The sequence below is a fragment of the Biomphalaria glabrata genome, chromosome 2, assembly GCF_947242115.1.
Source record: "Biomphalaria glabrata chromosome 2, xgBioGlab47.1, whole genome shotgun sequence".
Taxonomy (NCBI): Eukaryota; Metazoa; Mollusca; class Gastropoda; family Planorbidae; genus Biomphalaria; species Biomphalaria glabrata.
In genome coordinates this window covers 1628770-1639858 of record NC_074712.1, presented here as the reverse complement: position 1 = coordinate 1639858, position 11089 = coordinate 1628770, and the positions used below count along the sequence as shown (strand labels likewise).

Here is an 11089-nt window from a genome sequence, read left to right as displayed (position 1 = left end):
ATACATATATACATATTTAATTCATGAAATAGTGCCAAAATAATTCCAGTTGTATTCCAGATTAATCTAAGGTATATTCCCATTTCTCACATACAACACCAAAATTGCAATTTCTGTACCTTCGGCCAGGGAAATCACAATATTCCATAGCAAACAGTCTGTACTTAGGGTGGTAGAAACCACAAAGATCCCTATAGACTGAAATTGTTATACTGTCCTTGCTATTAATGTAGCGCGGAGAACCTGTAAAACAAAAATATTTACTAAAAATGTAAAAATGTTTACTGTGTCAACTTCCTATTACTGTGTCAAATTCCTATTACTGTGTCAGCTTCCTATTACTGAGTCAAATTCCTATTACTGTGTCAACTTCCTATTACTGTGTCAGCTTCCTATTACTGTGTCAACTTCCTATTACTGTGTCAACTTCCCATTACTGTGTCAACTTCCCATTACTGTGTCAACTTCCTATTACTGTGTCAACTTCCTATTACTGTGTCAGCTTCCTATTACCGTGTCAGCTTCCCATTACCGTGTCAGCTTCCCATTACCGTGTCAACTTCCTATTACCGTGTCAACTTCCTATTACCGTGTCAACTTCCTATTACTGTGTCAACTTCCTATTACTGTGTCAACTTCCCATTACTGTGTCAGCTACCCATTACCGTGTCAACTTCCCATTACCGTGTCAGCTTCCCATAACCGTGTCAGCTTCCCATTACCGTGTCAGCTTCCCATTACCGTGTCAGCTTCCTATTACCGTGTCAGCTTCCTATTACCGTGTCAGCTTCCTATTACCGTGTCAACTTCCTATTACTGTGTCAACTTCCCATTACTGTGTCAACTTCCTATTACTGTGTCAACTTTCTATTACTGTGTCAACTTCCTATTACTGTGTCACTTTCCTATTACTGTGTCAACTTCCTATTACTGTGTCAACTCCCATTACTGTGTCAACTTCCAATTACTGTGTCAACTTCCAATTACTGTGTCAACTTCCCATTACTGTGTCAACTTCCTATTACTGTGTCAACTTCCCATTACTGTGTCAACTTCCTATTACTGTGTCAACTTCCCATTACTGTGTCAACTTCCCATTACTGTGTCCCCTTCTCTGACCTAATATTCACTTTTTTTTTATTGAGGTGAAAGCTGCTTTCCTTACAACCCCCATCAAGGTCATGAAGAAATAGATCAGCTTGTGGGGGTTGGTAGCTGCAAATTGCCCCCCCCCCCCCCGGGGGCCATGACAAATCACAACCCCTTGGTTGGATGATGGTCTTATCGGTTGAGAAATTACACAACTGGTGTCCAAAAAGTTAAAATACTTCACTGAGGAAGCGTCATTTCTCTTGACTTTTAAATAGACCATGCAGAAATGATAAACTTAATCTTTGACAAAGACGTTCACTATGTATTCACTAGAGCAATTTTCCCCCGTGTTTCCAAAATTTAAATGTATTATCTCCCTTGCACGTCGTCAACTGACTGAAACAGGCCCAGCACAAAAAGTCTTACCAAAATGATCACGCTAAATACATAGATACTCTGGTCATTCGCACTTCAATATTGACCATTACCCCTAACTACTTATCTTATACATTACAGATGCTACTTCAAAAGAATATAATTACGCCCTACGCCAGGAGAATGCATTCGTGCAAATAAAGAAAGCAATACAAAGTTTATATCGGGTTTTGAAAACAAAAGTCGCTTCTTCCTTATTAGGAGTTTCGTTTATAGAATCGTGGGCAAAATCACAAGACACGAACGTAGATAACCGAAAGGGGATGAACCAATATAAAACAAAATGTTAAACTACAGGTCACAAGTAATTTTGGTGAGTTGTAAAGTCAGGGCTCCATTTTGAGATCCTCTGTACCTTTCAGATTGACAGTAACTTTATAATGGGGAAATGACCGTGACTTGTGCTATTGTGGTCAAGCGGTTCTCGTGAAGAGCTGAGAAAGGGGGGTATACAATTTTTGTGAATTATTTTTTAGAAGGACCTCTAAGTCCAGAGGGAGAGAGGCGGGGAGAGGGGGATAGAGAGAGAGAGAGAGAGAGAGAGAGAGAGGAGGGGCTTAGAACAGCTGCTGATCCGGAAGAGTGGAGGGATTTGGTTTGTAGAATTGTCATAGTACCGCTACGACGAAAGTCTAGGGAAAGATGAGAACGAGAGAGAGAGAGAGAGAGAGAGAGAGATTCAGCATATTGAAAAGTACTCATAAAGACACCACAAATGAAAGAGCTGGAATACTCATCGAATTGCCCGATGGAGAAAAACTAGAAAAATCCACTGCAGCTGGAGAGTTCTCTGACAGCCACAGAGCAGAAAGGGGAAGCACTAGAACTAGCAACTACCACACTAGCAAATCATCCAAGTACTCCCCACAGTCAGATTGTCTTTCTAACCGATGCGAAAACAGTCCCCCAAAGCTTCATTTCTCTGATTTCTCCTATTGTGAAACGACTCAGAACATCACTTATAAAGCTCAACATAAAAACAAAAACAACTTATTCAATGGATCCCAGCACATATAGAACTAGAAGGAAATGAGAAAGCTAACTCACATGCCAAGAGTATGAGAACAAACAATTAAACTCTGCACTCTATCCAGAAGAAATGAAGAAACTAATAGTGAACAAAATAAATGAGAAATGGACAAGCTCTCATCCGAATCACAAGAAAGATGACGCTTACTATAAGCTATCCCGACAAGATCAACGTCAAATCTTTCGACTCAAAAACGTCTCAACAGAATAAGACAACCTATGTACCGGAAGCTCAAAATTGGCACCAGTGAAATCTGCCCATATGGAGTGTCACCTGAGAATGCCGACCATGTCCTTCAAAACTGCATCTTTATCAAGAGGCCCGTGCAAGACACCGGCCCCAAAACAGTCCGATAGAAAGAAAACTATATGGTGAGTTCCCTGATTTGAAAACCACTGTACAGTTCATCTCATGTATTGGTCTAGTCATCTGAACCCTCCAACAGTTTATCTTATTATTGGTCTAGTCATCTGAACATTCCAACAGTTCATCTCATATATTGGTCTAGTCATCTGGACACTCCAACAGTTTATCTTATTATTGGTCTAGTCATCTGAACGCGCCAACAGTTCATCTCATATATTGGTCTAGTCATCTGAACCCTCCAACAGTTTATCTTATTATTGGTCTAGTCATCTGAACATTCCAACAGTTCATCTCATATATTGGTCTAGTCATCTGGACACTCCAACAGTTCATCTCATATATTGGTCTAGTCATCTGAACGCGCCAACAGTTCATCTCATATATTGGTCTAGTCATCTGAACGCGCCAACAGTTCATCTCATATATTGGTCTAGTCATCTGAACGCTCCAACAGTTCATCTCATATATTGGTCTAGTCATCTGGACACTCCAACAGTTCATCTCATATATTGGTCTAGTCATCTGGACACTCCAACAGTTCATCTCATATATTGGTCTAGTCATCTGAACGCGCCAACAGTTCATCTCATATATTGGTCTAGTCATCTGAACGCGCCAACAGTTCATCTCATATATTGGTCTAGTCATCTGAACGCGCCAACAGTTCATCTCATATATTGGTCTAGTCATCTGAACGCTCCAACAGTTCATCTCATATATTGGTCTAGTCATCTGGACACTCCAACAGTTCATCTCATATATTGGTCTAGTCATCTGAACACTCCAACAGTTCATCTCATATATTGGTCTAGTCATCTGAACACTCCAACAGTTCATCTCATATATTGGTCTAGTCATCTGAACGCGCCAACATAAAGAATGAGAACGATGAAGAATAAGACGAGTTGATTCTAAGCTTGTTTTCAGAGTAAAAGTACATCAACCTACAAGAAGAAATCTGCTCGGCAAGTGACTCGGGTTTGTAAGTTAGCCCGTCAGAGTCAACAACCCCCAAAGCACCATACATAGAAGTGGTTTGGGGTTCCCCAATCCATATCCAAGCTATGCGACAACCTACAAGCTAACTTTTTATAAAACCTAAATTGCTAAAAGCTAAGACAGCAAATGTCTGCATTATATCTAGATCTTACCTTGGTAAAATAGATCTTTATGCTTTTGCTCATCGTACTTCACTTCATAAGTAAGTCGCCCAAAAACAAAATAATTTGCTCCAGAAGCAGTTTGTTCGAAATCTACCCATACGCATCTTTTTTGCTGTTGGAGAATTTCAAGTTTTTCTTTAGACTCGAATGTAGCAATGAGTGAACCTTCATGTCCTGAAAAAAAAATAAAAAAAAATAAAGACACTTTATTTCTGATTTGTATGTATTTAGGCCATTCCTAAGTTTTATTCTGACCTTTTAGATAGGTAAAATTGAATTTGGTCCATTTTAAACACGCGTCAACAAGAATTCTTGCATGTAAAGAGTTGAATAAAAGAGTTTAACGAGACCGCATGTCTATGAAACAGACGCGCACAAAGATTTTGTGCATCGCCATTTGTAGAAATCATGTTAGACATGTTTCGGATAATTTACTTCCTAGTCCAAACCTCCCGCTGGACGACGGGGGATGACAGCGGGCAGGGTTTGAACCCGGAACCATTGAGAAGCTCGAACGACAGTCTATCGCGCGTAATGCGCGACCAGGCAGTCGTGACTGCTAGAATAATTCGCAACAATTTAGGCCTACATGTTATAACTGTGGAGGCGACACAGCCATGGGTTACCCTGACTCATAAGGCTAGGGCTAGGCGAGCGGTCAACCGTGATATAATGAGAGAATGAGTCAAGCGGATAGGCGATCAAAGTCTTCCAATTTAGTCCTGCACAGCAGAAGTCAATACGAGACGGAGAGGCCAGTAGAGATTGGTACAACAGGACAGAACTTAAACACCAGTGTATCGAGTTGCCAAATTTACAGTATTGGCTGTTGATTTATTAGACATTAAAGAATTAGGGCCTAATATATTTTGGAGCCTGGGTAGTGTTGACGGTCGTTGACTTGTAGCACCAAACTGCTGGTATTTAATTTAACTAAACCGCTGTAGGCGTTTTGTATGTTTACTTATAAAACATGAAATAACTTTAACTTCTTTGTAAACAATAGTAAATATAAATTTTATACATTGTAGACAGATGTTAACTTGAGATAAAGTTAAATAAATGTAGTAGACATAAGTAATAATATAAAATGGTATTTGAACAATATCTAACTCGACCAAAACTCGTCTTTTCTTTATGGCGATCTGGAGTCGTCTGTCCAAGACAAGGCAGCAGACGACAATGCCGCTTGTTTTTGCATCATTCACACTGCATAGCTAACCTCTTCTCACCGTCACCATAGCAACGCACACACACACACACACACGCTCCATAAACAAGTGGTCAAGTTATTATATATTATTATTATATATACAAAATTTGCCTGAAACTGATCACTAGATGAATAAATAAAATGTATACCACAACGATATTGAGCAGGCGCATTTTGACTTGAATTCTGGAACTTGATAAACTTTAAACACATCTGCACATGCTTGTTTCGGTACAGCTGAAACCCAGGATAGTTCGCACAGGTGGCAGGATCTGGTGGTGGCTTTTTACTTTCTTGACCTGATAAAGTTACAACAGTTTTTTTAAACACTTAAGTCCTGTTTTGTTTGGGGGGAGGGGTGGGGGGTTCCTTACACTAACAGTCAATTAACTTTTTTTTAAATTAAATTTTCATTAATATTGTTACGTCTCTCCTACTATCCAGGCTCTCTTCAAACTGCACCAGACGACACAACGAACTTACAGAACCTCACAACTCAGGGCTCCAAAGTATCAGTCAGTTTAATTTCAAATACATCGCAATTGGCAACAACATTAACACTGTCTTTACAAAAACCTAGTTTCTGCTCCGCACTGACTTCACACACCGTGCTGGTTCTCGCCTCGTACTGGTCACATTGCGAAGTAACCTGAAGTGAAGTTATTCTGACACACTCGCTCTTGTATAGTGTCTCTACTGGCCTCGAACCTTCTTGACCACTCCAGTTGATCACTCTCGCCGTGACATGCGTGCGTAATATTTACGACACTGGTCCTTGCCGAACTGGCGTGTACTGTCACTGGTCACGGTTGACCGCTCGTCCTGCGCTGGACTGTGGCGATTTGGGTAGGCTAAAAACACAAGCACTACCCCCATCTGTGTCACCACCAGGTTTATAACAATATGATCGACAGGGGGGAAGATTGGGAGAGATTATTTAAAAATAGACCACCTAAGCAATGTCAAGGACGCCATATTGAAAGGTCACAACTAAACGAAGTGTATTTTTTGTTACAAGTGACAAAGATAAATGAGATTTTACAGTACTGAACAGTGAATGACATACGTATATGGCTTAATAAACATACCTACTTCTACCTATTTAAATCCCCAATATTTGAAACTAAAAGCAAGATATGCCTACAAAAAGGATGTAGACGACGATATCCTTCAATTTAGTTATTTATAAATTAAAGAAAATTCTTAGATACTACTATAATATATGTATAATACAAATTGCACATTTGTCTAGTTTTGATATTTTTGTAATACTAAAGCAAAGAGTCACCCCCATCCCCTTTAATCTACAATGGGGCCTTGGGTAGCACTGAATTAAAGAAATTCATTTTCTTGCCATCTGCTACATTTATACTTCCGTAGGTAAGAAAAAAAGCTGTTTAAATGATACTAAATGTATTGGGATAAATGGTGTTTTTTTTTAGGTTTTATGCCGCATGAATTTCCATCACCGAGTGTTATTTGAATACCAATCAATGTAAAAAAAAAAACACCAAATGTACCGATAGGTTTCAGTCCTAGTATTGTTGACATCAAGCCAGCACAGAGAAAGACAAAGATGTAGACTTCCATCTTGGATAGAGCCATGTGCTGGTAGAACTGCTTCTTTCAAATCTGCAACAGAACAAGTCAGTTGACTGCAGAAGTGAAGTATTCAAAAGTGAAATATTCTAAAGTGAAGTATTCTAAAGTGAAGTATTTTAAAGTATTGTAAAGTGAAGTATTCAAAAGTGAAATATTCTAAAGTGAAATATTCTAAAGTATTCTAAAGTGAAATATTCTAAAGTAAAATATTCTAAAGTGAAATATTCTAGAGTATTCTAAAGAGAAGTATTCAAAAGTGAAATATTCTAAAGTATTCTAAAGTGAAGTATTCAAAAGCATTCTAAAGTGAAGTATTCAAAAGTAAAATATTCTAAAGTGAAGTATTCAAAAGTGAAATATTCTAGAATGAAGTATTCTAAAGTTAAATATTACAAAGTGAAATATTCTAAAGTAAAGTATTCTAAATTAAAGTATTCTAAAGTGAAATATTCTAAACTGAAATAATTAAAAGTGAAATATTCTAAAGTGAAGTAGGCTAGTTTGTAATATTTATTGTATAATGTCTCTGAAATAGAATTCATTAAGACAAAATTGAGTGGATCAGAATATAATCAAAACAACAAGAGTCGAATAAATGAAAGCTACAATGAATAAACGACTGTGTTTTTGACACAATTCTAGAAAGCACATTGCTGCGAGTCTCTATAAGACATTCACTAAACAATGTGGCTAACTCAAAAACCTGACAACTTGGGCTCTAATATAACGAGACACTTTAATGAGTGTAATAAATAAACAAACATTGACAATTATATACTTTACAATTGGCAATACTAAATGTCTGAATATTATCACTCTAACAACTGTACACTACTAGTATTCTAACCTCGGTCTAGAGATCTCGTCCTCTGCTGGTCCTCAACTGTTCCGAGTCTCCGACTGACGTGACCCCCCAAGGCTCTCTCGAAAACACGCCCTTCTTTTTTCTTTCACCGTCCGAGCACAAGATTATGTTCACAGGAAGTGCTTTCCCTAACAAACCTGTGTCCAGTGTGTCAGCTGACCACACTCATGGCTATCACTACACGCGTCACTAGTTCATTAACAACCATTTAGGACGGCTAAACCTTTTTTTACGACAATGCGGCGACCCCCCCCCCCCCCCCAATCCGCTGAGCACTGCCAACAAACAAAATGTAGGCTTAAGGCGCAGTGATAACATTACAAACATTGACACGAGAGCTAAAGTGAAAACAGAGGAATGCCTTCTCCACTATTTGGGACCCTCAGGATAAAGCCTTTTGGCCCTAAAGAAAAAAAAAATTATTGACTTTGCCTCTTATATAGAGTACAAACTTATTTGGTTCATCTGTGATAGTCCTTAATAGGCTGAAATAACCGCTGCTTTTATTTATTGTCAAATGTTTGACATGTTTCGGGTGTTCCTTCAGAGTTGAAGATAGTTGACTTCCTAGTCCGAACCTCCCGCAGGATGACGGGGGATGGCAGCGGGCAGGGTTTGAGAGACGGTCCGGCGTGCATACTGCTTGACCAGGCGGCCATTCATTAGAACTATTTGATATATAGAAATATTTGTATATAATTGAAAAATAACGCAGAATATAACAAAAAAAAACAGAAAACATGTATGGACGGTTTTGTTTAATTTAACAATTATAATGAAATAAGTTGTTTTTTTTTCTTTTTAATTAGAACATGGTATTAAAACTCGTAACAACCGATACATCACTCTCCATAAAGAATTGTTTGTTTGTTTGTAAAATGTTTTACATGTTTCGGATGTTCCTTCAGAGTTGAAGATAATTTACTTCCTAGTCCAAACCTCCCGCAGGACGACGGGGGATGGGAGCGGGCAGGGTTTGAACCCGGGACCATCGATAAATCTGAACGACAGTCCAGCGCGCAAACCGCACGACCAGGCAGCCATCCAAAATTGACAAAAAACACTCCATCGGCTTTGAGGTCCCATGCTCAGATAGGATATCACAAGGACATTGGACAATCTAAATTTCTTTTTAATGTTATTAAATTGTTTTTGTTATTTTAGATGTTAAAATATAAACTATATATTATATATATATATATATTATAAAATTTAAAGAAAGCAATTCTTTATGTTTACATTTTGCTTAATTTTATTATTTATAATAGAATCTAACGTTTGTTGTCAGTAGTTATGGTACAAACTAATTAATGTGTAATGCCAATCTAAATATCAAATCTTTAAAGGAGTGCTCTCCCTTTGCAAACTGACCGCAGTTTAAAAACATCTATTTACTTTCTCTGCAGACTTAAGTCACTGCAACAGCTCAGTGTTCAAGAGCATTGGAGCGGCACCTTCGACATGTCACGGAGGTCACGGAGGACAGACAGGATGATGGACAAACAAAGCGGACTGTTTAGGACGTATTTATATAAGTCAATACAAGTTTTAAAGGTTCGGTGCTGTTTTGTTTTTTAATCAACATGAATCTTGCAAGGCAGCCAATAATATTTTTTTTTCTACAAACTAAACATATCTCTGAATAAAAATGTACTATCACAAAATTACTTTTAATAATAAATGTTAAAGCATAAAAAAGCTCATATTAACATTTATTAACAATAACACTCCAGCGGTACCCAGCCTATTTAGATTATGGGTCTCAATAAGAAAACGTTTCATTTTAGCCACATCTTTGGATTATAGTTAATAAAATTTACAATGAGAATAACTAGGCACATTGAAACACTAGGATAGCTGTCTGCTGGGATAGCTGTCTGCTGGGATAGCTGCCTGCTGGGATAGCTGTCTGCTGGGATAGCTGCCTCCTGGGCTAGCTGCCTGCTGGGATAGCTGTCTGCTGGGAAAGCTGCCTGCTGGGATAGCTGTCTGCTGGGATAGCTGCCTGCTGGGATAGCTGTCTGCTGGCATAGCTGCCTGCTGGGATAGCTGTCTGCTGGGATAGCTGCCGGCCTTATGCATAGTCAAACTATTATAGGCAGATGCCTAAGGCCTACGAGTGCTGGGGGTTTCACACAGGACTCATAACAATTTATCTAGAGAGAAACTTGTGCCCAATGTTATTGCTGTTTATTAATTTTTTTTTTAAATTCATTTGGGGTCACCAAATTTACTCGCCTAGGGCCTTCAATTATCTAAGGCCTGCCCTGCTAATATGAGCTCTGGGCTTTTGTCTTGATGGTTCCGGGTTCAAAACCTCTCCTCCGCCGTTGGCGAAATGTTTGGGGCTAGAATCGAACAGTCTACGATTCTGTAGGAACATCCGAAACATGTCAAATAAAATTCACTATCTAAATAAGTCGAAAGAAACACAGAATAACAGTGGACATTGAAATGATAAAATAAAAAATAAATATTGCAAGTAATTTATTCACCTTCACTTGTAGATTCAAGTTTTTGCTTGTTGGTAACTGAGATCATTCAATATAGCGTCCTTGACAATGTCAGTTTCCTCTTTTACTTTCAAATCTATCTGTTTTAGTTTCTTACTCTTTCTTTAGCTTCTATTAAATACACCAACTTTTTTTTTGTCCGATTTCGCCATAGGTAAGGTGATGAGACCTCCCGTCCGACTTAGGCGGGACAGTTCCGCTTTGGAATATTTTTCAGATCTATTTGCTTCTTTCAGACCTATTTGCTTCTTTCAGACCTATTTGCTTCTTTCAGACCTATTTGCTTCTTTCAGACCTATTTGCTTCTTTAAGACCTATTTGCTTCTTTCAGACTTATTTGCTTCTTTCAGACCTATTTGCTTCTTTCAGATCTATTTGCTTCTTTCAGATTAATTTGCTTCTTTCAGACCTATTTGCTTCTTTCAGACCTATTTGCTTCTTTCAGATCTATTTGCTTCTTTCAGATCTATTTGCTTCTTTCAGACCTATTAACTTCTACCAGCAAATCAGGTGCAAAATTTCAACTTAATCGGAGATTGGGTGTGGGTGAAATAAACGTGTACTAACATTTTACCAGACAGACAGACAGAGGGAATTGATAGAAGGTTTTGTAAAAAACACTTAGGCCTATACATGAAGTCTACTTAAGACCAATTGGGATCGACATTTAACCTTTAATCTGAAATATTTTGTTTTTTTTTTTTCAAAAATCAAGGTTGTACTTATAAAAATATAGTATCAACTAAGCGTTATCAACATAGTCTCAACTGTTAAGGTTGGTTTCCCAGGTTTAGCTAGGGTATGGTTTAC

The 11089-nt window shown here is 38.3% G+C and overlaps 1 protein-coding gene across 2 annotated transcripts; it reads right to left on the bottom strand.

Annotated features, from left to right (window-relative positions):
• LOC106073529 (uncharacterized) lies at nucleotides 1-10334 on the bottom strand. Of its 2 annotated transcripts, none has more exons than XM_056018723.1 (5): nucleotides 10262-10334; nucleotides 6820-6931; nucleotides 5449-5598; nucleotides 4075-4260; nucleotides 1-243 (listed from the first exon to the last, which is right to left on the bottom strand). In XM_056018723.1, exons 2-5 carry the CDS (start codon nucleotides 6902-6904, stop codon nucleotides 62-64), a joined length of 603 nt encoding a protein of 200 aa, XP_055874698.1. In that variant the 5' UTR covers nucleotides 6905-6931; nucleotides 10262-10334; the 3' UTR covers nucleotides 1-61. The 2 variants fall into 2 exon arrangements, with proteins under 2 accessions (XP_055874698.1, XP_055874697.1); XM_056018722.1 differs by lacking the exon at nucleotides 10262-10334 and adding an exon at nucleotides 7749-7908.
• Between the last annotated feature and the right edge of the window lie 755 nt (nucleotides 10335-11089).